Source organism: Trichoderma breve, chromosome 4, assembly GCF_028502605.1.
Source record: "Trichoderma breve strain T069 chromosome 4, whole genome shotgun sequence".
Classification (NCBI taxonomy): domain Eukaryota; kingdom Fungi; phylum Ascomycota; class Sordariomycetes; order Hypocreales; family Hypocreaceae; genus Trichoderma; species Trichoderma breve.
The window spans coordinates 4,321,613-4,348,088 of NC_079235.1; the positions used below are offsets into that span (position 1 = coordinate 4,321,613).

At 50.2% G+C, this 26,476-nt stretch overlaps 10 protein-coding genes across 10 annotated transcripts; 4 read left to right on the plus strand and 6 right to left on the minus strand.

Annotated features, from left to right (window-relative positions):
- Positions 1-2,938: 2,938 nt before the first annotated feature.
- Positions 2,939-3,930, minus strand: T069G_07585 (uncharacterized protein; the record flags this gene model as incomplete). Its single annotated transcript, XM_056174795.1, has 2 exons — positions 2,939-3,729; positions 3,897-3,930. The coding sequence occupies 2 exons, from the start codon at positions 3,928-3,930 to the stop codon at positions 2,939-2,941; spliced, it is 825 nt and encodes a 274-aa protein (XP_056028374.1).
- Positions 3,931-5,595: 1,665 nt separating this feature from the next.
- On the plus strand, positions 5,596-6,403 carry T069G_07586 (glycosyl transferase family 2 domain-containing protein; the record flags this gene model as incomplete). The annotated part of the gene is made up of 2 exons (XM_056174796.1): positions 5,596-5,708; positions 5,785-6,403. 2 exons carry the CDS (start codon positions 5,596-5,598, stop codon positions 6,401-6,403), a joined length of 732 nt encoding a protein of 243 aa, XP_056028375.1.
- Positions 6,404-6,614: 211 nt separating this feature from the next.
- Positions 6,615-7,546, minus strand: T069G_07587 (enoyl-(Acyl carrier protein) reductase domain-containing protein; the record flags this gene model as incomplete). Its single annotated transcript, XM_056174797.1, has 2 exons — positions 6,615-7,306; positions 7,381-7,546. 2 exons carry the CDS (start codon positions 7,544-7,546, stop codon positions 6,615-6,617), a joined length of 858 nt encoding a protein of 285 aa, XP_056028376.1.
- A 516-nt stretch (positions 7,547-8,062) lies between these two features.
- On the minus strand, positions 8,063-9,624 carry T069G_07588 (uncharacterized protein; the record flags this gene model as incomplete). Its single annotated transcript, XM_056174798.1, has 4 exons — positions 8,063-8,254; positions 8,321-9,341; positions 9,392-9,437; positions 9,555-9,624. The coding sequence occupies 4 exons, from the start codon at positions 9,622-9,624 to the stop codon at positions 8,063-8,065; spliced, it is 1,329 nt and encodes a 442-aa protein (XP_056028377.1).
- A 439-nt stretch (positions 9,625-10,063) lies between these two features.
- Positions 10,064-12,307, plus strand: T069G_07589 (uncharacterized protein; the record flags this gene model as incomplete). Its single annotated transcript, XM_056174799.1, has 3 exons — positions 10,064-10,273; positions 10,316-11,255; positions 11,316-12,307. 3 exons carry the CDS (start codon positions 10,064-10,066, stop codon positions 12,305-12,307), a joined length of 2,142 nt encoding a protein of 713 aa, XP_056028378.1.
- A 131-nt stretch (positions 12,308-12,438) lies between these two features.
- Positions 12,439-13,508, minus strand: T069G_07590 (hemolysin-III related domain-containing protein; the record flags this gene model as incomplete). Its single annotated transcript, XM_056174800.1, has 4 exons — positions 12,439-12,603; positions 12,668-12,736; positions 12,809-12,898; positions 12,960-13,508. The coding sequence occupies 4 exons, from the start codon at positions 13,506-13,508 to the stop codon at positions 12,439-12,441; spliced, it is 873 nt and encodes a 290-aa protein (XP_056028379.1).
- Positions 13,509-14,427: 919 nt separating this feature from the next.
- Positions 14,428-14,792, minus strand: T069G_07591 (translation machinery associated TMA7 domain-containing protein; the record flags this gene model as incomplete). The annotated part of the gene is made up of 3 exons (XM_056174801.1): positions 14,428-14,522; positions 14,593-14,682; positions 14,771-14,792. 3 exons carry the CDS (start codon positions 14,790-14,792, stop codon positions 14,428-14,430), a joined length of 207 nt encoding a protein of 68 aa, XP_056028380.1.
- Positions 14,793-15,371: 579 nt separating this feature from the next.
- Positions 15,372-18,008, plus strand: T069G_07592 (protein kinase domain-containing protein; the record flags this gene model as incomplete). The annotated part of the gene is made up of 5 exons (XM_056174802.1): positions 15,372-16,029; positions 16,084-16,093; positions 16,157-16,401; positions 16,450-17,351; positions 17,418-18,008. The coding sequence occupies 5 exons, from the start codon at positions 15,372-15,374 to the stop codon at positions 18,006-18,008; spliced, it is 2,406 nt and encodes an 801-aa protein (XP_056028381.1).
- A 2,678-nt stretch (positions 18,009-20,686) lies between these two features.
- Positions 20,687-21,067, minus strand: T069G_07593 (lytic transglycosylase domain-containing protein; the record flags this gene model as incomplete). The annotated part of the gene is made up of 1 exon (XM_056174803.1): positions 20,687-21,067. One exon carries the CDS (start codon positions 21,065-21,067, stop codon positions 20,687-20,689), a length of 381 nt encoding a protein of 126 aa, XP_056028382.1.
- A 1,606-nt stretch (positions 21,068-22,673) lies between these two features.
- Positions 22,674-23,240, plus strand: T069G_07594 (acetyltransferase (GNAT) family domain-containing protein; the record flags this gene model as incomplete). The annotated part of the gene is made up of 1 exon (XM_056174804.1): positions 22,674-23,240. The coding sequence occupies one exon, from the start codon at positions 22,674-22,676 to the stop codon at positions 23,238-23,240; it is 567 nt and encodes a 188-aa protein (XP_056028383.1).
- Between the last annotated feature and the right edge of the window lie 3,236 nt (positions 23,241-26,476).

Here is a 26,476-nt window from a genome sequence, read left to right on the forward strand (position 1 = left end):
GTATTTGCTTCTTTCATGCATGCGCGCTTCGTGCTCCATAGCTCATTTCGACTATCGCCTCAAACACGAAAATATCTACATGCTCGTACATGCTCTCTTGGCTCTCTCTCTCTATCTCTCTAGGGAACTGCTGACAGAAGCTATTGGATTTCAAGAAGTAATGATCATCGCTGCGGGGTCCCTTTGAGAGATCCTCGCTGGGATGAATGCCCGAGTTGCTATTTTTGCCACCAGCGGGTTCTGATTGACACTTGACACACCACTAATACTGTACCCATCGTGATCACGATCGGGGGGTTTTACGTGCTGATTCCGCCAATGTATGTCGAAATCTAGTGATTGAAACTTAACAATGCTTAAAATACACACATACATACACACAGACTCTGACCTGAGTAGCTGGAATAAGCACGCAAAACACTCGGGTCTAGCGGCAGGGCCAGGAGTTGGACGGCTATAGCCGATCTGTGCTTCGCCACAGACAGCGACGATCCCTGGGCATGCCCGGGGCCAATTCTGCATTCCAATTGAATCATACAGCCACTTTCGTCCTAGAGAAAGTCTTGGAAGCGGAATCCCAAGTTTGAAAACTCGACTCTGCAACAGTCGTATGCCTGGCGTATGCATCATCAGTACGACAAACTCGTACTCGGCCTGTTATCGCGAGTGTTGAGCTCAATTTGGGGCTTACAATCCTTGCAGCGCATGTACATACGGTACATCTCATCATCTTAGTAATATATAGTTAAGAAATGCGACGGGCAACAAAACACTGCTCTCCTTGTCACGCGACATCAATGCATGCGATATCGATTTCTCGCTGCAATTGAGACTTGCGCAGAGCAGATGGAGAGGCGAGGCCTCCACGTTTGCATAGGTTGAAGTCGGCAAATTCTATACGAGCATCGTCTGCCGCGGCGAGCATTGGTGATGTAATCAGTTATCCGCGTCGGAACCACTGCCATCCAATCCATATTCAAGCGAAAGTCGCTTCATCTTCATGGGGACTCCAGGCACGGCGAATTTCTTCCCCCTGAATCTGCGATCCCGGCCGTGCATTGCGTTTGGTGGGCGCCAATGGCCCAACCACTCCACTACGGAGTGCTAGAATGCCCGGATATCCGGGGTGAACAGGGGACTGGGGTGCTGAAGTGCTGAAGCACTGCAGCTCACTTGCATGTACCGGACACTCATCAGTGCAGATATGGATACGGGAGAGTCTATTCCCGGAGCTGACGATAGATAGGTAGGTAATGTTTGATGCACTGCTCCAACAGAGGCTTTATATAGAACGAATGCAGAATCTAAGCCGACTTCTCATCTATCATTTATGTAAAAGCCTAAATAGAGTCATATTCGATGTTCATGTAAGCTCGGCTGAGGAGTGCGTGCTGATGTTTTAGGTACATACATCGTGCACTGAGGCAGTGAAAGGAAGATAAGAATAGTCTATCGGATGATTTAATTTTATGCCATCTTTCTTTTTTCTTCGTATCGATATGTAGCCTTAAATAGATCAATCTCCTAATCTAAGTCTCACAGTTTGGTCCTTTCCATAGTTGCGCTTGTCGCAAAGTTGCTTTTCGTGCTACCTCGTCACCTATCCTTCATGGCCAGCGCTGCGATATTTGCACATGTATGATCAATGGTAGATGCCATATTAGTAGATGGCACAAACAGGAGCCTCACGAAATAATATTACCAAGACAGCACGCCATATAGCCTGGTTGGCAACGGAAAGCTCCAGCACATGTAATTAGTGAGGTATTGTTCAAGGTAGAGACATATGAAGATTCGCCGCGCACTGCAGGCCATGGATGCCTAAGAATTCAACCACATCATGTACTACCTAGTACCTAGGTAGGTAAATGTTGGTCGAGGGAATCTCCCGAAATTAAGACCACAAAATCTCATTTCAAGCCTGCCGTAGTTACGGATACAGCATTGTAATCTAGTCTCAAAACACATTGAATGCTATTCTAGACCCGCAGCCAGAATGAGCCTTCTTGATTACCTCGATTTCCTCTTCAGCTTCATCATAGCCTTTGGGTATTCCATGTCCATCACCTTTTCTTTAGGAACACAACACTATTTAATTACCTCGCGCTTATTCTTCCAGCAGTGCCCCCTTCTCATAGGGGATTTGCTGTCGTTTCTGCGGATTTCCCTACCCCCAAGATTTCGATCGTGTTGATACGCATAAGAAACTACAGTTGATGACATTGAAGATTGGTCTGATGCAGTGACATACCGGCGGCCATGCTTGGCGATCTTCAGGCCTAGACATGGAAGAAGATAACATTGGGCGCCTAGATATACTGGGGAGGTCTGTTTAGATGTCGACGAGACTAACCGTCAACTTTTATATGTAAACAACTTTTGAGGGTATGTGAGGAGAGTCTTTCGGGGCATTGAGCTTATACTAATAGGAGATCCATTGACAATTAGTGACCATCTTCTCGATTGACATATTCTGTTTGAGGTCTTGAATTGTCAAGGCATTGGACATTATCCGAATTTCGGTGATGAATCATTCGTATACTTGATTACGGAGAGATGCACCCACAACATACGAGGACGAGGTACAATGCGCACAACCCGCTATGAGGAGCAGCAATCAATCACTGGCTATGCTTTTTATATCTTTAATTTTCCATTATCATTGAAAACTACAAAGAAAATGAAACAAACAAACAATGAAGCCTGCCAATGATACAGGTATACCCAACATGTAAGTCATACCATTCATCCATTTTGGCACCAGATTTTTGCGTGGGAACAATATACAGCGACGAACCAGAAGAAACCAGCACTCCCATCAATCAAAGCGAGCCATTTCGCCTTAAGGAAAGAATTGATAAGAATGAAAATGAAAATGAAGAAGAAAAAAAGGAAAGGCTTCGGCAAAAGAGTTGCTTTTTTTCAGCCTATTTCGCCTTTAAATCTCCACAGGTCCCTGACTCCGAGTCTTACGCAAGGTCTTGCCAATGACGGGAGCAGCCTTCTTGTCCTTCTTGGGGCGGCCTGGCTTCCGGGGTCCGCCATTGGTCGCCTTGCCGTTGCCATTATCAATCTTGGCCTTTTTGTCTGCGGGCTCGCTGTCTTCAGACTCTTCTTTCTCGGCGGCTGGTTCGTCAACCGCAGTCGCGACGGCAACGTCGGCCTTGCGCTTCTCGCCAGTGGCCGTTTCCGACGTCTCGGACTTGGCGTCTGCGGCGGTGGGCTGAAGAGCGCCGGCCATTAGCTCAGCTGGCTTTGATTCGCCATTTGGAGTCACCGGCTTGTCAACAATGGAGTCGGGGCCGACATCACTGCCGGGGGCGGAAGCCGTGGGAGTTGGCAGCGGCTCTTCGGCCTCAGTGATGATGACGGGCTCTTCCTGTGGCTTCTCGGGCTCTGCTGGCTCAGTGGGGATGTTCAGCTCCGGTCGTGGTGATCCATTTACGGGAGTCGCCAGATTGACGGGAGTCTCGGGGACGGACTGGACTTCGACGGGCCGTGGGGTTTTATGAGCCAGCTTAAAAGCATCAGCGATTGAGAGGGGCTCCTCTGTCGGCTTTGCCTCCTCGGGAGCTTTGGTTTCAGCGATGATGGGGGGCTCTTTGGGCTTTTCAAGAGAAGTTGGGGGATTCACAGAGGCAGGGGCTTCTGGCTTGGCAGTGTCCGTGTCCATGGCCATGGTCGGAGCTCCAGCTTGAGCTTCGGGAGCTGTAGACACAGGCGGACCGACTGTTTGATGGAGGTTCCAAGTCAGCAAGGATGTTTTCAATGTTGTCAACACGCTGGGACGCGACGGGGTTTTTTAGGAGCACAATCAAGGGAGGAGCATGTGGTGGTTTCAATGGCACGGATAACATCAATTGGAGGGTCGCGCGACAACAATTTGGCAGCAATACCTTTGTCAACAGCTGGAGCAATGCCGTCAGACATGATACGAGGTTGATGACGTAAGAATCAGGACGGGCGTCGCGCGCAATGGCAGCTTGAGGCTGGGAATCAAAAGGCCGGGCAAGACGCAGGTGAAGCTGGTGGAGGAGATGCGCGCTTGCAAGCAGAGAACAGGAGCATTGGCTGGGTTGCCGATGAAAGGGCGAGAGAGGGCGATGGGATTGAGGGAGGGAGAGGAAGCAAAGAGGAAGAAGAGCAGCAGAAGCAAGTCAGTGGTGGCCAGCTTCACCCGCGGTTCCACAGATGGGTTCGATTACTACATGTACATGGACGCTGGTAACATCTAATTGATCCGAGATGAAGTCGCGCGCCCGCCAGTTTACCGTGGCAGGGAACCTGTTGCTTTTTGCCGTTGAAGCCATGGATGGTTTAGTATGGCATGGCATGGCATGGGGGGGAGAGGAGCAAGGAACTTAGAAAGGCTATGCCGGCGGCGCCGTGTGGGTACCGTCTACGTTTCTGTAAGGGAAAAAGCAGTCAGACAAAGCAGTCAGTTTCGTCACGAGAGAGAGCAAAAAAAGTGAGGCGGCACAGTGCTTGGGAGGGATCTGGCTGAAGGTGTCCAGGGATATTGGACGGTGTGAATTGTCGCCATCGGGACCGTGGGTTGAAACGAGCAACTCTTGCGGGGAAGAAGCTGGGAGCTGCAGCAGCATTGGCTAGTCCTAGTTTACATTACATGGACAAGACGCCACCGAGAGGCCCTTCAGCTCCGGATTCGTCCAGTCACGACGTCGACGGCGGGGCGGCACCCGATCATGTACCGATGCAATGCACGTCTGTTTGGCTTCTTGTTGCTTTTGCCTTTTTTTCGAGGTGGTTGGGTGGGAAATGCTTATTGGAGCGTGCCTGGAATGGGTGCATAAATTGGCGGAGGCGGGGATCGGTTACTGGAGGTTGGACGTTGGACGTCTGGGGCTCGACCGTCGAGTTTCTGCATGATGATGTGGAAAACGACGGCTAGACTCGTTATTTGCAAGCCTGTTTGCTTTATATCATCAATACTTGATGAGAATTGAACCCAAGCAGGTACTGCGACATGGTAGCTTGTTGAGCATTCTTGGAGGTTGGCTACTCGTATTAAATGCAGTATCGACACAGCCTGCACGTACACAATCTGCATCTACTGTCTCCCTCTTCCCGCTTACCATCTTTGAATCATCATTTTACAAATAATTGACCACCTGGGCATTTACAGTCTGGCTTTAAACGCGCAAGAGAGCTCCAAAATGTCTCTGGACGAGTTTCATTGCGCTGTAAATGCCCGGCCAGCGGTCTCCCGATGCTCAATTCCTCGCCCCGTCCCGTCTCCGACCTTTTAACCCTCTATGCTTCACTATTTACTCTTTCCTACTCTATTCTAAATGTCTCTAAATATTTGAATTTTTAAAATGCCCAAGTTTTTAACCTCTCTCTCGCCTCAAAAGCGGTGCACTGAGGGTCTCTATGCTACCAGAATGCTTGAAATGTCATATCCATGCTTAGTCATCCGCGACCACCAGTGACCCCCTAACTGCCACTTTTCGGCCAGACGCCAGCTTGCCGGAGGACAACTATCATTGAAAGCTGCAAAGACGCGAACACCCAACTTCAGCACACTCTTTTATCGCCAATTACGCGCTTCTTTCCTGCACAACAACTTACACAATGGCCCCCGCAAAGAGCACCAAGGACAAGTTCTCGGTCATTCTGCCGACGTACAATGAGAGGAAGAACCTCCCCATCGTGGCCTGGCTGCTGAACCGCACCTTTACAGAGAAGTAGGGCCATTCTTCTGCCCCCCGAAATCATACCTTAGAACCTTGGTCAAACTGACAATTCCTGCTTTTTCTGTAGCCAACTGGATTGGGAACTCGTCATCGTCGACGACGGCTCACCCGACGGAACACAAGACGTGGCCAACCAGCTCGTCAAGGCCTACGCCCCCCACGTCGTCCTCAAGACTCGATCCGGCAAGCTGGGTCTCGGAACGGCCTACGTCCACGGCCTGCAGTTTGTCACGGGCAACTTTGTCATTATCATGGACGCCGACTTTAGCCACCACCCCAAGTTCATCCCCGAGATGATTGCCCTGCAGAAGAAGGGCGGCTACGACATCGTCACCGGCACGCGCTACGCTGGCAACGGCGGCGTCTTTGGCTGGGACCTGAAGCGCAAGTTTGTCAGCCGCGGCGCCAACCTGTTTGCCGACACCGTGCTGCGGCCGGGCGTCAGCGACCTCACGGGAAGCTTCCGCTTGTACAAGAAGAGCGTTCTGGAAAAGGTCATTGCGAGCACGGAGAGCAAGGGATACACGTTCCAGATGGAGATGATGGTTCGCGCCAAGGCCATGGGCTGCACCGTTGCCGAGGTGCCCATTTCTTTCGTGGACCGAGTGTACGGCGAGAGCAAGCTGGGCGGTGACGAGATTGTCGAGTACGCCAAGGGAGTGTTTTCCCTGTGGCTCAAGGTCTAAGCAGAGAGATATAAAAGGAAGGGGACAGGTCAAAACGGACGAAATCAAGGATGAATTTATACGAGTTGTTCAGAACTGGGGTGGGACGGCGTTGATATAGCGGAGAAGAGTACAAAACTCCGCCTCACAATTAATTCAATATACCATTGCCATTTTTTCTTTGTCATGTTCATACAACATCATCATTACATTATCTCTATTTTCTCGCAGACTACATGTTTCTACCACCTGTCACCATGATAGTCTGCCCTGTTACGTACGAGAACAGCGGACTCGCCACGGCCAGGATAGAGCTCGCAGCCTCCTTGGCAGTCCCCGGCCGACCCAGCGGAATATCTGAAGGACTAGCAACACCAGGCTTTCTCCCCGGGACGCCAATGGCAATCTTTTCACCATCAGGCCCAACCACAAACCCGCCGTCCTCCTTGGCCGCCGTCAGACGAGTCTGGATGTAGCCAAAGGCAACGGCATTCGCCCGAACACCAAACGCAGGGCCCCATTCCTTTGCAATGGTCTTTGTGAAGCCGACGAGACCGGATTTCGCCAACGCGTAGTTGATCTGGCCGGCGTTTCCATGGATGCCAGATGTCGATGAGACGGTGATGATGTTGCGCGGCTCGCCGTCCTTGACGCGGAAATACGGCGCGGCCTCGCGCACCATGTTGAAGGGCGCGGTGCAGTGCAGGGCGATCATGGTCTCCCACTGCTTGTCGGTCATCTTGTGGATGACGCCGTCGTAGGTGTATCCCGCTGAAGCCACGATGATGTGGATCTTGCCGTTGCCGAACTCGGCGGCTTTGGCGATGAGGGTCTTGATGTATGCTGGGTCAAGGACATCGCCTGGGACGGAGATGGCTTGGCCGCCGTTTTTGCGGATGGATTCTACTACCTCGTTGCTTTTCTCTACGCGGGTTTCGATATTAATTAACTGAGGTTTATATGTCTTTTTTGTTTATGGCGGAAGGTATGCTACGTACTGGCGTCAATGTCTGCGACGACGACTTTTGCGCCTTCGTTGGCGAAGAGGACGGCTGCTTCGGCGCCGATGCCTTGGCCGGCGCCAGTGATGATGGCGGTTTGGTTGGCGAGGAGGCCTTTGGGGTAGTTGAGGTGGCCGACGACCTGGGAGACTCTGTCTGACATTTTAAGAATTGGATTGAAGTATTTGAATTGTGGTTTCTTTAGTAAGAGGATGAGATTTGTGTAAAATGTTATGAGAAGTAATAGAAGGGATAGTGGTGTTAATAGATGTTATATCCCGTTAATATACCGAGGTTCGGTTCCGCGGTTCGCTGGCTGAATTGGGAAATGGGGGACGGCCCCAGTGTGGGGTAGCGTTGGGATACCCGGTAGCTTCAACAGATGAAATATTCGGTCACCTCACTCACTGTCAGTCATATGGACTTCTTCTATTGCTCATGTTGTATGCTGTTTTTGATCAGTATCGTTGCGTGTATTGTAAAGATGTTGTTTTGCAACGGAAAAACATGCGCAGATTGACGACTTGATGATAATCTAGAAACCTTTGACAGTTGTGATCATTAGTATTGGCCAGTCCCTTTATTTACAGAATAGGATCTCTACAACAGATTATTCATTGAAGCATTTGATTAAAAGCTTACGCCTGGATGATGAAGTCTTCTATAAAAAGGGATTGTTTCAAAGCTTAAAATCCGCATTCGTCTTCTCCCACCCAAATGGTGATTGCTCCATGTTAGCCACCTTCTCCGTAAGCCTCCCCTTCAAAATCCGGTTCCTTTCCGAGCAAAGTTCGTATGTCGTCGAGAGATTGAATAGCAAGGTATGCGATGATAGGCCTGAGTCGACCAGCTTCTCCAGTATATTTCGCCCCTGTGAACCATAGTCAATACAATTGCATCCCCCCAACCGCAATGTGTGAATAGAATATATACTCACCTCTTGAATCCGTCCAAGATAGATCAAGCACACGGCCTGGTTTACGCCAATCATCTCATCTGTTACTGTAATGTCAAACTCTTGCCACTTCTGCAATGCTGCCTCATAATTGGAATCCGCCATGTCACACAAGGCCAGAATGAGCTTCTCGACGTTCTCGGTATCCTCGGAGCACTGGCTTGCACAAAGCTTTGCATTCCCTATATCGCCAAGGTGCAGCCAAAGCAATGCTTTAGATAGCGCCAGTTTACCATCGCCCCGGTCTCTTAGACTATTCAGGTGGTGTGCTGCGCCAGAGAGATCGTCCATCTCAATCAGGGCACCGGCGACTTTGATGCCCAGCTCATGGAGACGTGACTTCCACAGCTCTCTAGCGGAGTTGTCATGTGACAAAGATGCTTTTCTGATGCGGTCCCTTGCCTCTCTGGCGAGATCATGGTAGCTCATGACGGCTCGGCGGGGATCTCCAAAGCCCAGCGCCTGCAGCCGCACATGCAGCACGCGCAGCTCCCATGGTACAAGATGCTCGTTCGTGTTGTCATCAATGTATCTGCGGGCGTCATTGAGATCCTCTAGCGCTTTGGCTTCCTGGGCTGCAAGTGAAGTAGCATCGATTAGGGTGAGACACGCAAGTCGAGTATACAGAAGCCTAAAGATCCTACTGGCATCTTGAGGATCAATACTAGTGCCGTTTATCGTTGAGCCTGTTAGCTCTTGGGCTGCTGCAATGGCTGCAGCTCGAAAGTGGCCTTTGGCTAGCAGCTCGTCTATAGGCGTCTCCGAGTTAGGCTGCTTTGGTGAGTTTCGGAACGCAGGAGGAATGTTTTGCACGTTTAGGGGATGGTAGATCTCGGGCTGCAAGAGGAATGTGAAGTCCTTTGGTCTTGCTTCTCCTAGCTGAGGAGTCGGAGACGGCGGAGGCCGAGGCTGTGCTGTGTTGTTGGCTGAAGAAGATCGTGAGGGCGGCTGGAGAGACGGGCTGAGCTGAGAGGCCGAAGCGGTTGGAGATGTCAACAGTCCACTGACAGGCCGTTAGATAGGGAATTTGACCATGTTGACTTGTATACTGACTTGTCGGCATCCAGAGGTCCCTTGGTAGAGGACCTTGGTCTTGTTGCTATGTGTGAACGTTAGCATCTGTAATTCATGTTCAATCTCATCCACGTTGGCAGTGATGGAGGGGCAGCTGCCTGTAAAGGTCGCTGAACTTGGGTCTTCAAAATGCAGCACATACACCGAGTTATGGATGGCTTGTTTCTTCTGTGGCCTTGATCAGGTGCAGGACTGCTCGGTTGTTCACTCATGATAAATGGCCGATGGTGGAATAATTAAGGTATTGGAGATTAAATGTTGGTGAGCTCACATGGTCAGTACATGTGTCTGGTATGAGATGAGTTGAGTTAGGCGAATAGCGGTGGTAGAGATAGCTGGATAATCCTCGGCCATTCCCTCTTCATATAAATGACTAGAATGGCAGACCAAAGCCATCCACCTGCATGTAACGATGCATCCTTTGTCTTGATACAAAATTCTAATCCCTGAATCAAAAAATACGAGAAAAATAATAATAATCATCGATGAACTTATGACGTGCAAACTCCCGGGTATCTTGCGAGGCTGAAGCTTGCCTGCCAGCTGGCTACCAAAGGAATGTATATTTTTTGCATTCTTGGCTCCACCAAGCTGTGGTACTCAGACTCAGACTCAAAACTTGCATGAATCCATTCTCACGCGCGACTCACAATGAGAACCAGAAGATCGAATCGTACAAAACATTATACCCTCGACAAGTACGATTTCCTCAGCTCCGGGGATGAAGATCAACCTCAAAGGCGCCGCAAAACCGCAGATGAGAATGATGACAATTTCGACGCAGCCGCTGAGGAGCAAAGTGCTGCAGAGGAAGAGGAAGAAGATGAGGATGACGTGCAGATGAACGACAGCGGCAGCGACGTAAATGGAGCCGAGAAGCCTTCCCGTCAGCGCTCCAAACAGAGCAAGCAGCCAAAGCAGACAAGGCCTGCGAAATCATCGGATGAGGGCGACATGGAGGTGACCGGGTATCTGGACATCGAACTGATTCCACCCGAGGGTCAGCACAAGGGTTATGTCGGACCTTATGAGCGAGGCATGCGCGGCAAGGCCCTTGTGAGGACTCTGTACGGACCCAATCCTGAGCGCATATCAATGGCTCACGAGCTGCTAGAGAGATGGAGCGGATGGACGATATTTCCTCCAAAGGTGCCGCAAGACGAGGACGAACCGACGGACAAGGGCTTTTGGTCTCCGGGTGGTTTCGACAAAGAAGCTCGGCTTGCCAAACAGTGGCATGCGCAGCTGGTCAGGGCGCTACCATCCGACGATGCCTGGTCAGAAATATCTTTTCCAGAGACCGAAATGTATCGATTTCCGCAGCTGAGTATGCCGATTTTGACGGGTCCGCACGAAACGCAGCTAGAAATCTCAATGGAGCCCGGACACTGTCATTCTATGTCACAGAGCAACATACCGTTTGACCAAGACAAGGAAGATGACAAGGTGGAGAGTGGATGGATGCTGGATGTGGGTGGCCTCGTCTTGAGCATGGACTGGGCGCCTCGGCGAGACAAGAACCCCAAACAGCTGCTTGCTTTAGCAATCATACCCCAATCCGATCAGGACATATATAATTATGAGGAGGAATCCGTGAAGCCAGATTTCCAGAAGCAAGGAATCATTCAGATTTGGGAATTTCAGAGCTCCAAGACGGACGACCAGTTTATTCGACCGTCGAGTGAGCCTGCGAAACTGCGCAAGACGCTGTGCGTGGACCACGGAAGGATCAGAAGAGTCAGATGGAGCCCATCGTGCAACCATATCGCATTTCTGGGTGGTGATGGCAGTGTGTACATTGCTGATGCTGGGGATCTCGACGGTGAAGATGAGGGCCTCCACTGTAAGCTCAGCCCTGACATTTGCATTGTTTGAGACGACCCTTTAGCTAACAAAATAACAGACAAACTACAGAAACCACTTGCAGTACTCAGCTTAGTCGACGAGTACGGCATCAAAGCGACTGCCATCACATGGGTCAACTGCAATCGAATTGCCGTCGGCTATTCTGATGGGTCGATTGCGCTTTGGTCCATCCATCCACAGCGACTCTTGTCTCGACATCCAGTTCATCACAACGACATCATAGATATGGTATCAGGGTATCCAACCATGCCAACCATTATTGCTTCAATCCCCGTAGGTGGCACAGCTCGAGTTATTGATCTTCAGGCTCCGAGCTACGAAACTACTGAAGCCCAGAGACCTTTGGTGCATACACAGCCGGGACTCCTAACTTATAGTGACCATCTTCTTGGCTTTTTATCCATTTATCCATCTGCTAGTGCGCTTAACACGATTATTGGATTCTTACACCATGCACATTTTCCCGTTTGCCGGAGGGTATTTACGGGGGATAGTTTTCTCACGTCCTTGGCTGTGGGAAAGCTGCACCCCTTTCTGCTCATTGGTGCAACTGACGGCTCCCTGTGGTGTCTCAACTCGCAGACTGAGGTTTTCAGCAACCGGCATGAATCGACAGACAAGATACGGGTGTTACAGCACGAGCACCGGCCGGGGCGTCTGTTCCCTCCCGACTCTCCAGCGGCTGCTCGAGGCGTCTGTCGCATCTTGCACGGCTTTACAGTCGACAGGAACAGAAACTCGAAGCCCGAGGCTAAACCTGCTGCAAAGAAGGGCAAGAAGTTACGAGCCAAGGAGCCGGCCGAAGGCACGGAGGGGGGGCGAGAGGGAGAGGGGGAAGAGGACGATGACGAGGCTGGCGATTTGACGGACCCGTCTCGAGCTACTCTGCACGAGCCACTGACGAGAATCACCACCATTGAGTGGAATCCAAATCAGGATTATGGGTGCTGGGCAGCGGTAGCTATGGGATCGGGACTTGTAAGAGTGATTGATTTGGGACTGGAGAAATACCCCGAGGGCACGGCGTGATTCGCCATGATGTATTCGGCGAAAAGAAGGCGCTTTGTAAATGTAAGAGTAGCAGCCTGTCCAAGTCATAATATATGTGTATACCTATGTACATGCGTGACCCAACGTTCTACCTATTCTATGGGTATCGTCTATGATAAGCACTGCGAGCCCATGCCTTCATGGTGGTGATCAAACGCCTTGGCCATGCCGTAGAAGTGAGTTGCTGCTGCGAGTACAACAAACATGTGGAAGATCTGATGGGAGTGGCCCCAGATGTCGAATGCGCCAGGGTTGCTCCTCTCTGGCCAGCGAATCTATGCGAACGCATGTGTTAGAAAGCATAAATGCTATTGTTGTACGTTGGGTAAGGGAACTAACCGCGTAGAGAAATGCGCCGAATATGTACATGAAGCCATGCAGAACGACCCAGCTGAGGCTCATCCTTTCCTCAAGGGTTTGATAGCCAAACTTGAGCAGCCCGTGGCCTATTGGGATGATACCAGAAAGGCCCAAACTGACAAACATGAGAGCGCGGTAGGGCCTCCAAGCGGGCGTCCTAAACCTTTCAACCCAGGAGACGATAACACATCCAAGACCAAGAAGACATATCTACTCAACAGTCGTTAGACACTTCACCACATGCAAATATCCCGGACTATCTCAAACTCACCAGGTTTAGATACTCAGCCATCAAGATCGGATGGCAGAAGAAGCCGTAATAAAGCGCCGGCACATAACTTCCCACAATCAATGCCACGATGCCCGTATAATCGAGCTTGTTCCCCCACTTGGCAACCTCCTGGCTATGATCCGTCAAGGCGTGATACGTAGCGCTCATGCCCAAACACACGACGGCACTCCCAAAGAAGCACGCAAAGACGAGCACATCCGACGAATTGGCAGCCTCATACCGCGGGCGAACAACCACATAAACATACAGGGCTGTGAGAATGGTGACGATGGCGCCAGCGAGGTGCGACCAGATGTTGACGGACTCGTTGTGCAGGTAGAAGAGTGAGCGGGCGGACTCGGCGTAGGAGGGGCGGATGGGGCGGTAGCCGGAGCGGATGAAGGCGTTGTCGCGGCGCCAGGAGGGGAGGTCGTCCCAGAGGAGGAGGAGCTTTTGCTCGACTTTGCGCTCAGCTTGCTTGATGGTTGTGAGGAGGGATTCGGAGACGGAGGGCCGGCGCTGGCGGAGGGACGGGTCGGAGGAGGCCATTTTGATGCTTTCTTTTCTGTTTCTTCTTTCCTAGTTCATGGTGTTGTTGCTAGTTTACAATGTAGATGATTTGAATGAAAGGAAATATGATTCATTTAAAATGAATATTTTTCATGCTCATGTTGGGCGAGAGAGAGCGTGTAAGTTGTTGGGGTTCGCTTTCAAAGTGAGATGCTCCGGCGTGAGTGGACCTTTTTGGCGGAATGGTTGGGGCTCGGCACTCGAATGATGGTGGATTGAGTTCAAGGCTTTAGGACTGGTAGCGCATGTGCTAGAGGGGAAAATCTCTTGTTTATTTGATGGTATTGTTTTAGTCCCAGGAGATCAATAGGCTATGTGATTCCCGTAGCATGGGATATTGGGATACTGTATGGACAGTAGGAGCTGTCCTGGCTACCATTGCTGGCATGTGATGCCGCTTTTCGCTGCTGAATGCCGGCCCCGGTATAATATCCTCACATTTAGCACTAAGCAAGACGCAGATGCAAGATGACATAAAATCTTCAATACCCACCTATAAAAATACATATAGCCATCATACCGTAGGTAGTTTGCTATTTTCTGGAGTAACATGGCATTCATTCAAATCCGTAGCATGGCTTCCATAGGGAATCAGCGGCACTTCAAGAGTCAAGTATAAGCGCAATGTGCATCGCCTGCATCTCATCTGCCACCGTAAACAGCAAATCCCCAACACATGTCCAGATAGTACAAGAACAAAATGTGTATTTCCTAACGCCTAGTGATATTCGCCGCACAGTCTACAGACCTTGTCCCAAAGCGCAGATGCTGCCTTTCAGCCTGATCCAACAGACGTCGCAACGGAAAAGCACCTGCTGTGGCTTTCCGTAACATCGTCTGCTAGAAGTAGCAGTCCCAAGTCATGTTCTCAATAACGCATCGCTTCGTCTTGTATCGTTTATTTCTTGCCGCTCTTCTTGATGCCCTGGGTACCGGTGTTCAGAGGTCCCTTGCCGCCGGCCTTGGCCGCCATCTCCTTGCGCGCCTTCTCGTCTGCAAACAGTCAGTCAGTCGTTGTCGCTTCGCTCTTACAGCGGTTGGTCGGATATCGGGAGAGTCGTACCGGCCTTCTTCTTCTCGAGGTAAGCCAAGTCATCCTCGTCGAGATCCTTGTTCTGCTTCTTCGGGGCCTTCAAGGGCTTGGCCTTGCCGCCTGGAAATTTCAACCGTCAGTCTCGACATTCATAGAGGGGCAGTTCAGTTTCGCGGGGGCCGCAGCTGGCAGGACGAGGGAAAATCACCTTCTCGGTTGGAACCACCCATGGTGAATTTGTTGTAGAGAGAAATGTAGTATAAGATGCAGTGTTGAGCGTAAGAGCAACTCAAGACAAAGAGAGAGTTGTACTTCGACAAAGTCGGTGGTGGCTGGCAGAAAAGGCCTCCAAGGCTGATTCTTTGTTCAGGGTCGGCCTGCATGTTGCTTAGTCAACCCGCGCTAGACTTAAGACGACCAGACCCTCCAAAATCCGGTCTGCAGCGAATCTGAATCTGAAACCCATTTGCCATCATCTCGAGATCATCGCCGTCACTCGACATTTCACCATCGACTGGCTGACGCTCCGGGATTTTCTTTTTGACCTCGTCATTCCGGTTGATTTTTCTCTTTTAATTGCACGCTTCCATCATTGTTCAACTCCCCCAAAACCATCCCCCGCCTTCCTCCTCGAAGCTATCGTGCTGCCTGCCTGCACTTGGGACGAGTCAAAACGTTGACCTGGTTGGACTCTTTGCCTGCCACACACACCCGTTGCCTTGGTCCATTACTGACACTTCTTCTGTCGACACTGAAAGGGAGCCCCATCAGAGGTCCGGTGGCAGAATAAATAAATAAAGGGCTTCAAGATGACGTCAAGCTCCGATGAGGGTGAAATTGTTGAGCAGAGAGCTGGAGATTTGAAGGCAACTTCACTGTCGCACGCAGAGAGAAACGGTGTTGACCGTCAGGATAGACAGCGGAATAGACATTCCTCGCCCGACTTCGATACGACTTCCAGACACAGCAACTCGTCACGACGAAGCCGCTCGCCACCGCGAGGATACAAGCGGTCGCGCGATGACAGGGATCAGTTCCCTCCTGCCAGAGCCCGGGATCAAGATCCTCGCCATGATCGCGGCGCATACGACGACTATAGGAGGGATGGCCCCAAAAGATCGCGCGTCGCATATGACGATCTCGACCGCCCTGCGGCACGCAATTCGAACCAAGGCTACGACTGGCGCAGTCGTAGGGACCGAGAGCGCGATCGGAGTCGCGACCGGGATCGATACCACCGCGGCCGAGACCGATATTCTGAACGTCCGTCGCCTCGCCCTCGAAGCCCTTCCCCTCGCCAATACCGTCGGGGAGACAAACGAGCTGGTGATCGGTTCGTCCGAGAAGGCTACTCTGACCGGCACGACTCACGCGAATTGCGGTACGATGACGCCGACGTCGGCGCTCGAGGCAACAATCATGCAGCTAGGAAAGCTTCCGTAGGAGATTCAAACCAGGCACTGAAAGGTCATGCTAAATCTGACAAGGATACTACTGAAAACGGTGATTCTGCTGGTACAGCTACTTCGAAGTGGGTAGAATGCTTTCTCTCTAAGAAATACCACCACGATATAAATGCTGACACCAAGAGCAGGGATGTTCCTATGCTGGATGACTACGAAGAGCCTCAAGAATTTGACGAGGAAGCAGAGATCGAACGCCGCCGCAAGAGGCGCGAGGAGCTCATGGCAAAATCCAGCTCCGCCACGCCTCTCCTCCTTCACGCTGTCGGAGCTGCCACTTCCAAAGCTCAAGCATTATCGCCTGCCTCTTTTCAATCCGACACGCCGCAAATGTCTCAGCGCTCAGATAGCAAACCGCCTCAGTCTCCGCGTTCAAGTAAGTCTCTTACCAAACCTCACTTATCGACAACGACTAATCTGATAGACTTTGCCTCACCCGGATCGCCCCTGTCGCACGACGTGCCGTCTCCCGGAGCAATGGATATATTTGATGGCAAAGATCTCGTAAACTCACACGCGGCAGCCAAAGCCAACGACGAAGACGGCCCCTCTGCTGCTGATTACGACCCTACCGTCGACATGATGGAAGATGGACGAAGAGATGAACTACGTCATGGTCAAGTCGTCATCCACGGCGAGCCTGAGCCTGCAGCGGCGATTGAGCAGAACCCTGCCAAAGAAGCGCCTACTACGCCGCCACAGAAGCCATCTGCAGGCGAAGGAGACGAGGATGACGACTTTGACATGTTTGCAGAGGATTTCGATGAGGAAAAGTACGCCAGCAAGGCCCAGGTTACTGAAACGGTAGCACCCGACGAAGCAACAGATGCGGCGGAAGCAGTTGATAAGGGAGGCATTCTTGAAGGCGATGACAAGGACGGCTATTACAAGATCCGTATTGGCGAAGTTCTCAACGGTCGATATCAGGTCCAGGCCACGCTTGGCAGGGGTATGTTCTCAGGAGTCGCACGTGCCGTTGACATCACTACCAAGCAGCTTGTCGCCATCAAGATGATGCGAAACAACGATGCCCTTCGCAAAGGAGGCTATACGGAAATCGCCATTCTCCAGAAGCTCAACGACGCTGATCCCGAAAACAAACGGCACATTGTCAAATTTGAGCGGTCCTTTGACCATCGAGGCCATCTTTGCATGGCCTTTGAGAATCTGAGTATGAATTTGCGCGAAGTCTTGCGTAAATTTGGCAACAACGTAGGCATCAACTTGAAGGCGACAAAAGCATATGCGTACCAGTGCTTTGTCGCGCTGGCTCATATGCGCAAATGTAGCATCATCCACGCTGACTTGAAGCCTGACAATATCTTGGTAAGCGGGACTTTTTTTCTGTTTTCCTTTCTAGCGAGTCATGGCTAACTTGGGACAACACTATAGGTCAACGAGACTCGAAGTATTCTCAAGATATGCGATCTGGGAACGGCAATCGACCGTTCTGATGCTGCAACCGCACATACGGAAATCACTCCCTACCTTGTGAGCCGCTTCTACAGAGCACCCGAGATCATTCTCGGCATGCCGTATGATTACGGCGTGGACATGTGGTCTATAGGCTGCACCTTGTACGAGCTCTACACGGGCAAGATTCTCTTCACCGGAGACAGCAATAATCAGATGCTCAAGACCATCATGGAGATTCGTGGTCGAATCACTCCAAAACTCTATAAACGGGGTCAATTATCTGCTGCCCATTTCGACGACCAGGGACAGTTTGTCAGTGTTGAGCGCGACAAGGTACTCGGCAAGACGGCACTACGAACGATCAACATTGTTAAGCCGACACGAGATCTACGCACTCGACTCCTTGCTGCCTCCAGTGGTATGAATGACGCAGAGAGTAGAGAGCTCAATCACTTCATCGACCTGTTGGATCATTGTCTGGCCCTGAATCCTGACAAGAGGCTTAAGCCAGCGGACGCCCTCAAGCATCCATTCTTCGTCCCTCGCTCTGGAGCACCGCGACGGTAGGGCCAACGGGTGTAGAGCTTGAGTGAAGGTATGAGGCATACGACTGTTCCCCTCATGGTTTATTGCCTGGGTTTATTGCTCCATCATGGTTGCTCATAGTGCTTTACCTACTTTTGAACTGTACGTCTTATATGCCTCCGGGCTTCTTCAGAGCAAGTTCGAATAACATTTTGTCGCTGACATCAAGACGTAACTAGGCTGCCTGCGTCTATTATGTACGATTTCATCGCTTAGGATACCATTGCTTTCGGCGTACAAAAGGCCGGGAATTCATGTACATACCGGATATGCTTCTCATTTTTGACCGATATGAAGCTCATGGTGCTTCTTCATCAAGGATGGCGCCCGCTTTTTCTGATTCATTCTTACATACACCTCGTGGACATACGAGCTGCTCAGTCATGCCATGTTGCAAAGATTGGTAGACATATACGATACATCTCTTGCTTACACGTGGCGGCCATGTATGGATTCCGCCAATGTATTTACGATTGCTCCATAGAGTACCATAATGTAGTACATGTTAAACTATTCTGTATAATTTGTATCACAAGGAGATGCATGCGATGGCGCAAATGAGGAATGTTGAAGGATGAGACTGTTTGTACGACGGTAAGCCTGCAGAGCGGTATGAAACGGGCTTTCTTTGTGCGACACGCCTCATGTGAGAAATGACATGTTGCCGAGCTCGCCGCTTTCCGGGAGGACAAGGTATAGAGAGCGTTTTTTCTTCTTTTTCGTTGATTCCTTTCGGTAAATGTCTTGCTTGGGTAACGGTAAATATTTTGGCAAATGGTTGTTTTGTGTGACGGGATAAGCGGCTGAGCACTATATTATATGGGAGGGAAGCTGAAGGTGTTTAGGGACGAGGATCATTTATTCCGATAAGAGGTCTTTTTTGGTGTTTCACGAAGGTAATGTTTGTGTTTGTGTCGTGGTGAGGGATTAATGGGATGAGTTTTTGGGATGAAAAGCAGGGCTTGGGATGTTTGCTTGTCGTAGGGGGGAGTGTGAGATGGAGATCGAGATCGAGATGGGGTGGACGGGATGAGGCGATGTTGTGGGAGGGAGGGTATGTCTCATTACTTGTGTAGTGAGATGTGGAAGATCTTTTGGTGTTTGATGGGGAGTAGATGTAGGGAGTTTGCGTGCGTAAGGGATCATAGCTAGCTGTATACAACAAATGGTATGTGGGATGATGATCTTGTTGTCATTGTGATTTGGGATTTTCAGTCGGTTAGACGATGGTAACAGGTGCATTTCCAGTGCAGTAAATTGAAGAAGTGTAAGTATGAGATAATTCATCGTCATGGATTCTATTCAAAGGAGCTTATGTGGTTGATGTCATGGAGCAGCGCTGATCATGGGCTTTTAGTGCCGGGACTGTGTGGGAACATCGGGGGAGCTGGCCGGTACTTTTTTTCTTGCTTTTCGCTTTGAACTAGATTGTGGGTGTGGTAAATCAATATGAACACTACGCAGATGAGATGATCTGATTCCTACAGTACTGTTGCGATTGGTATCATCGTGGTGGTTGCTCAATGGATGACGTTGAGGTTTCAAGCTGGGAACGTCGTCTTGGAGCTGGTGAACCGACAGGGCCAAACTTGCCATGTATGACGAGGGTATTAATTTTTTGATGAGCACTGCGTGAGAGACATTCTGAGGTTATTAGTTAGGCTTGAGATTCGGTATGGGAGTGTGATGGGGTGCAATGGAGCCCAAAGCGACATGTAGAACAAGGAACGGATGCGAATGGGTATCCTTGCTCTCTAATTCAGCCGCCTACATGGGCAAACAGGGGAGTTCTGGTGACTCAAGTAAAGCATCTCGTCGTCTTGCCAGCTTGCATGCGTCAGGTTTGGTGAAGGTCTACAGGCTGCTAGTAAGTTGCGATACTGTACATGCATGGTTGGGCTGACAACGATATTGTTGTATTGCAGTGCCAAGAGCGTTTCGAAGAAATGAACACCAATATAGAGATGTCTTCCAGTCATGATTGCATTCTAGGTTCAATGAGTGCATGTAAATTAAATACCCAGGATCAGAAACACATGTAGCCCGTTGCGTTATCGCCAAGGACACCATCGTTTCGACTCATATGCAGTATAACTGAATGATTGGGCAGGATAGGGTTCTCTGCTGTTGTACATTTCTTGGTATAGCAATAGTATTGATCCTATCGCCAAAAGCTTGGTGTTTGCTCTATTACTGTCGCTCTCTGTGCCATAGCATTCCATTGGCCCCGGGTTTGTCCGGCTCAGGGGTTTGTGAGTGGGGTTGGACGGGCCGAAGCGTCGGACGTTGGACGACAGTTTGTTCAATTTCCTCTTGGAAGAATGCTATTGGAGGTAATGATGTTTGTTTTAAGTAGCCTCGATGAAATATAGGCATCACGCGGGAGGGTATTGTCGTTGTTTGTTGGAAAGGAGGCAATAAGGCAATAGGACGAGATGCAAACATCCAAGGCAAAGAGAAATGCAACGGATGGGCTGGTATGGAATAAATAAAGTTGGGTTCGTGTCAATTCGCTCGAGTCATGCTAATCTATCTCATCCATCCATCTTTCATAACGCCATGATCATGACTCCTTGTTCCCTTCCCCTATCATCAATCCTCTCCATCTATCAAACCATTTCGACAAAGAACCCAAAGTGCATCGCAATGGCCAAGCTAATCTAAGCCCAGTCCCAAGTGGCAGTAGTACGACCAATATCAAGTTCGCCAATTGCAGCGCGGAAAGCAGCAGGCGAGAGATCAAGGTCGTTTTCCGCGCATCCCGCGCAGCGGTCGACAACAGTCATGACTGCGGATTTGTCCCGGTAGTTGACACGGATCTTACGGCCACATGGATGCTGGCTGTCGTAGAGAGAGTGCGAGACGGCGCAAACGAGTTCGTTGTCGTTGTTAGTTTGGCCGCAGGCGCCGAGGCCGGTATTATACCAGGTGACGGAGCCGCTGTGGGCAGAAGCTGCGTGAACTTCTGCCTCAGTGGGAGCCGCAGAGCTGGCGAGGGCCAGGCAGAGAGCAGTGAGAGTGGTGGCAATGAAAGAAACCATTGTGAAATTGTTTCGAATGAGAGTATTTGGAAGTGAACGCCTTTGGAAATGAAAGTGTTTGAGAGAAAAGCTAGCGAGTGGTGATCCTTGATGTATTTGCTTGTGAGAGAACTTGTTGAGGAGAAAAGAGAAGCTCTCGTGGGATTTCAAGGGAGCTTTATAGTTTAATTGTGTACTTTTGTAGCTGCTATTTTCTTCTCATGTTTGCTTGCAGTGCCGTTTCGTGAGCGGTGTGTCGAGACTTAATCCCATGTTTAGGCCTTCGCAGCGGTGTAGTAGGATGCTTGATGGTGTTGGACATCACGAACGAACTAGGTTTTCAATTTTTGATTGCAGCTTTGGGATTTTCCTTTTTCTTTTTCAGAGCCAAAATGGGGGTGAAACAGTGTCTCACCATGGGTGATTACTTTGAGATTCTGGAAATTGGGTGTCGGGAAGATAGCAAATATGGGAAGCGTTACCCCCCATGATTGTAAGTGATGGGGTTTGGCAATGGGTTATCAGGTTTGCCATTGTCACTGAGAATTTTGTTACTATATGGATGCGTTTAAATCAAGGATGTAATCTCAACTTGTTTTACATGAATATTCATACCTAGAGACGGTGCTCGATTGATCCCGTTATGACTCATGTCGAATCTGAATCTATGGAAGAGTTTGCAAGTGGCATGCAGCGTATCTAATTCAAGCCATGTGCCCCGGAACGGTGATCGACAGGTTCAGATCCCCATTACGTTGATTCAGCGAATAAAGCACCTCAGGAGGGCTATTGGAGGGCCGTATTAGGCAGGCTGTCACTCGGCACCAATATCTGTGCCGCGCTACAATGCGAATATGAGACAGCCTCAGTGGTTTGCACACCCAGCAAGTTTCAAGTTAGGATGCTTTGCCATGATAGCTCTGGATATAAACGACCCCTGACAGCGTTACTCTATTTAACCAAACAGCTATCGTGTAGGGACGCAGTGGGGTGATGTCTGCGGTTGCTTTCCCCCCAGCAGCTCATCGCACTGCCGACAATATATCACCAACACAGCCGTGGAATTGTACTACAAGGAAACCGCCATGTCCTACAGCTACAATAGCCAAACATTTCTATAGCGAATCCCGCCAAACAAGCCAATACACCTTCCATTAGCAAATAAACAGCCGCCGATAACAATCAACAATCCCCGCATCAAGTCGGCTTTTGATGCCGTCTAGGGACCAGTCGCTCCACTTGGTCCGACCGATTTTTCGGGGCCCCGAATAACCGTCGGCAGCCGGGTCTCTTATCGGTGGACGTGAGTCTTTTTTCCTCTTTTATTTCTTCGTGATTTTGATAATGTCAATTTAATAATATAAGATATTGACATCTTTCTTATCAAACGTGGAGATGGGCATGTCTGTGATGACTCGATGTTTAAATTGACACACATACTTCATATGTGATATATCAGGCAACCAGTAAATGAGTCAAAACCCGGGCCGATGTTTACATGACAAAAGTGGTGCAGCCGCAGCGAGTTCACTCACACAAGCATCGTCGATAGCCTCGTACGGTGCCTTTGGTAAACCACGACAGCATCAGCATCAAGGCATCTTTAGATCATTCTCAAGCACCAAACATGGGCAGCAACAAAGACCCTGCATTCATCCTGTCCCCCGTGACAGACGCCACAGTTGTGGAAAAACACCTCACATCGCTACGAGAGCTCCTCCAGCATTGCATCAACGATGAGCCAGACACTTCGTCGCTCGGATTCCTGGCGCCGCTGACAGACCACAAGGCCATTAGCTACTGGCTCGAACTCCTGCCTTCAGTCATTGGACCTGGCGCAACGACGACGCTGCTCATAGCGACGACTCCCGACAGCGACAAGGTCGTTGCGACGGTGCAGCTCGCAAGGATGCCTAAGGAGACGCACTCTTACAAAGGCGAAATCAGGAAGCTGATGGTACATCCCGATTTTCGACGGCACGGATTGGGACGGCGGATGATGGACGAGATTGAAAAGGTTGCGAAAGAGGAGTTTGGGTTGGAGTTGTTGCTGCTGGACACGTCGAAGGAGACGCCGGCGAGGCAGTTTTACTTGAGGACTGGGTGGACGGAATGGGGAATTTGTCCTGATTATGCAAAGTCGTCAAGCGGACACAAGCATGACTGCTGTTTCTTTGTCAAGAGCCTAGTATAGAGTTGATGGGATGGTTGTGTATATACTCAGTGACGAGAGGTGGATGGGTTCAAATCACACCCAATTTTACTTTGGCATCGCACATGAGCCAAGGCATACCAGTCTTTCTCACCCTTGTAATGATCTTTCAGCGCATTCTGATGGATATAATAGATCTTCGGCCCTCGGTCTACATGCAGTTTCACATAGCTATCTACTCAACCACCGTTCCCCAGTATCGTAACCATTACACCGGTATAAAGACCCGGCCCCACCCCGGTTTTCGGCCCCGACCCCCTCCGGCGCCGAACCATCACAACTTCCGGTGGCTAAGAGTTCGAAAGCTTCAATATTAGTGAGCTGATGCTTACATAAATGGATGATTCCTCGTCATCGGAGTTTGGATCTCACAAAATCTCGAGAGCCCACATGATCAGAAGCCGCTGACCAAGCCTTTGTTGTTTCGCCTTCATTTCTAATTCCGTTCGTAAGACGGCATCAGCATGTATCATGGCAAAAGGATTCTTCATCCATAACTCCATCACATGCCGCTTGCCTCGTCATCATCACTCACCAAGTAACATATTCCGGCAAAGCTTAGTGTTGAGCCGTGGCAATAGCGAGAAAGTATCTTGCTCAACCCTCACTCAGCTTGCCTCGTCGTTTCCTAATCTACGTCTACCAACATGGAGGATGCCTAGAAGTCTGGGCCTTCCGTCCATTTACCGTGGCGTCGGGGAGTTGACTGATTCCGAGGAGTTCTGGTGACACAGCACGCAAGGCAGCCATTCCTCCTGATTAAGCATATCTCTTTGCCATCGGATTCCGAAGAGGCCGAAATTTGGCAAACATGACCCCCCGGTTGTCCGTGATGGGAAAATCCTCAATCCCAAAAAGGAACCGCAATGACAGATCCCGTTGCTCACGGCATGCCGTGGAGTGTCATTCCAGTATTACGCAACGTAGGGGCGGCGGTTCAGTTTCGAGCTACGGGCATGCTATTTGGAAGGGAGAACCTTCTTGTTTCCGTTTACTCCGGTTACGCGGAAAGGAAAGGAGACGGGAAGTTGAGTTCTTCATCGGGATCCGTTTGGCTCCGTGATGATGAGTTTTGCCTTGGAGATGGAGTGCGCGGAAACTGCGTCGGCGAGTAGACGAGTAGACGGCCGATGGCAGTTGTAGAGGTTCAGAAGTTCATGAAGTTGTCTGAGCCTCGGCAGGGCTACTAGTTTGATCGCCACCGTAAAAGCGTCGGCGGTTCCTTGACAGTTGACCGATGGAAACATCCCCCAACGATCTCTCTCATAAGTGGCAAACGAATGTTGTATGTATCTATCGCCATCAATGTGTAAGCAAGATACTTTCATCAGAATTTGGCCTAGATAGTAAAAGTCTCCGCCGCCGAGCATCAGATCTTTCAAAACTTAGTCAACCCGATCCAGCCTCATAAGTCATGTAGTACTAAATCCCATCCCGTGGGCTTGCGCACCAGCATCGGATCTCGCAAGCTTCAAACATTCCATGGCTCCGGAAATACAGGCTTTGCTACTGCTACTGCTTCTGCCCCTATTGAGCTTCTACTATTGCTTCCTCCGCGGCGAGGCAAGTTTACGCAACTCCGGCAGTACCGGCTCGGCCGCCCGCATCCCGGAGCGGCGTGTCGGCCGGTAATCCCACCAAAACCCCCCGTGACCAATCCAACAATAAACCTTTGCCACTGCTTGGGCTCGAGAAGATACAATGGAGAGTGGCCTCACTGCAGCTTCTCAGCCCAATTGGGGCAAACGAGGTCAAACGCCATCCCGTGCTTAGCAAGACAGTTTTGACTTTTGGGCGATAGCCGGCGATGGTTTGTTTGCTCTTTGCATGACATGGACAGTGTCCTTCTTTACACAACACTGCCACCACTGAGAACAAAAGAATGGATCGTCTCCCGATCAAATCACACAATCTCACAAAGTGGCTTGGCTAGACCAATGCCAGCCTAGTTAGATACAGTACGGGAGAGGAGAGGGAAATTGTGTCGCCATCGCCAAATCCTCTCCTGGCTTCATTCCAACGCAATGGCACCGGGTCGGGCTTGAACCTTTTTACACTTTGCCAATTCCCACACGGCGTCTTTTGGCGTTTTGGGGGTCCGGTGATCCTCCGTGCCCGACAGCCCAGGATTCTTCCAATGAAAGCAGATGCCGAGAGCCAAAGGGCAACACTTCGCCCTGCCTTTGTATCAGACACCGGCCGTGTACCGTGTTTTGCAGCCCAATGTCGGCACGATGCCCAAGTCAAAGCCAAGAAACGAGTACATCGAAACGGAGTATTACAGAATACAGTATCGCCGATTCCGCGCTAGAGTATCGGCACTTCATGTTGTCGGCGGATGACATAGACGGTCTAGGACTCAGCTACGTGGGAGACTACCGATGGGCACAACTGGTATCATTCCACCAGCTGAACTTCACACGGGCCTAAAATCGCGTCGTCCCTTTCATCTCACGAAATCCAGGCCCATCTACGATTACAAAGTTCAACTGCTACTCTACTGTACAGTGCTTGTAAGTGAAACTACACAATCAACTGCCGGTGGACCGCGTCGATCTCCGCAGCACAAGCACAAGACGAAAAGGCAGTCAGCAGTCAAATAACCTGCCGCTTCTTCTCATCGCTTTAACTAATTCAGGGCCATGGCACGTAAATGTAACATGAAGACCGACATCTTTCCGCGAATTGTGGAGAGCAGCCCGGCAGTTGCAGATAGTAAGTCGTAGTAGTTCTTGTCCATTGAGTTCCCGTTCCTTGTTGCTAGTTGACTCGGGGTTGCATGTCCAAGAAAAAAACAAGGAGAAAAATTACCTGTAACATGAGATCTTTCTGACCGCATTGCTTGCCGCGGTCTGGATGTAAGCCCCCAGAGTAGACGTTGAGGCTGGTCTGGTCGTACGGAGTCCTCCGTGATACCCCCCTTGAGGTGCTTGCTCTCCGAGCCGTCTTCTTACTGCATCGATGCAGCGTGAGCTTCATCAGACGGCAAATCACACAGAATAGAAATGACACTCGTGCCTGATGCTGCAAGCGAGAGCCATTCCGTCCTTGGCCCTGACAGATGGCAACCCAATCATCGCCACGGTGCCCTGAAAATTAATAAATCAAGAAATAAGCATGGTTAACACGAAATCAAGGAACCAAAGACAAGTACTACATAGAATTGTCGCCCAAACTTGGCATGCACAGCAGCCCAAGCAAAAAACAAAAGGCTCCAG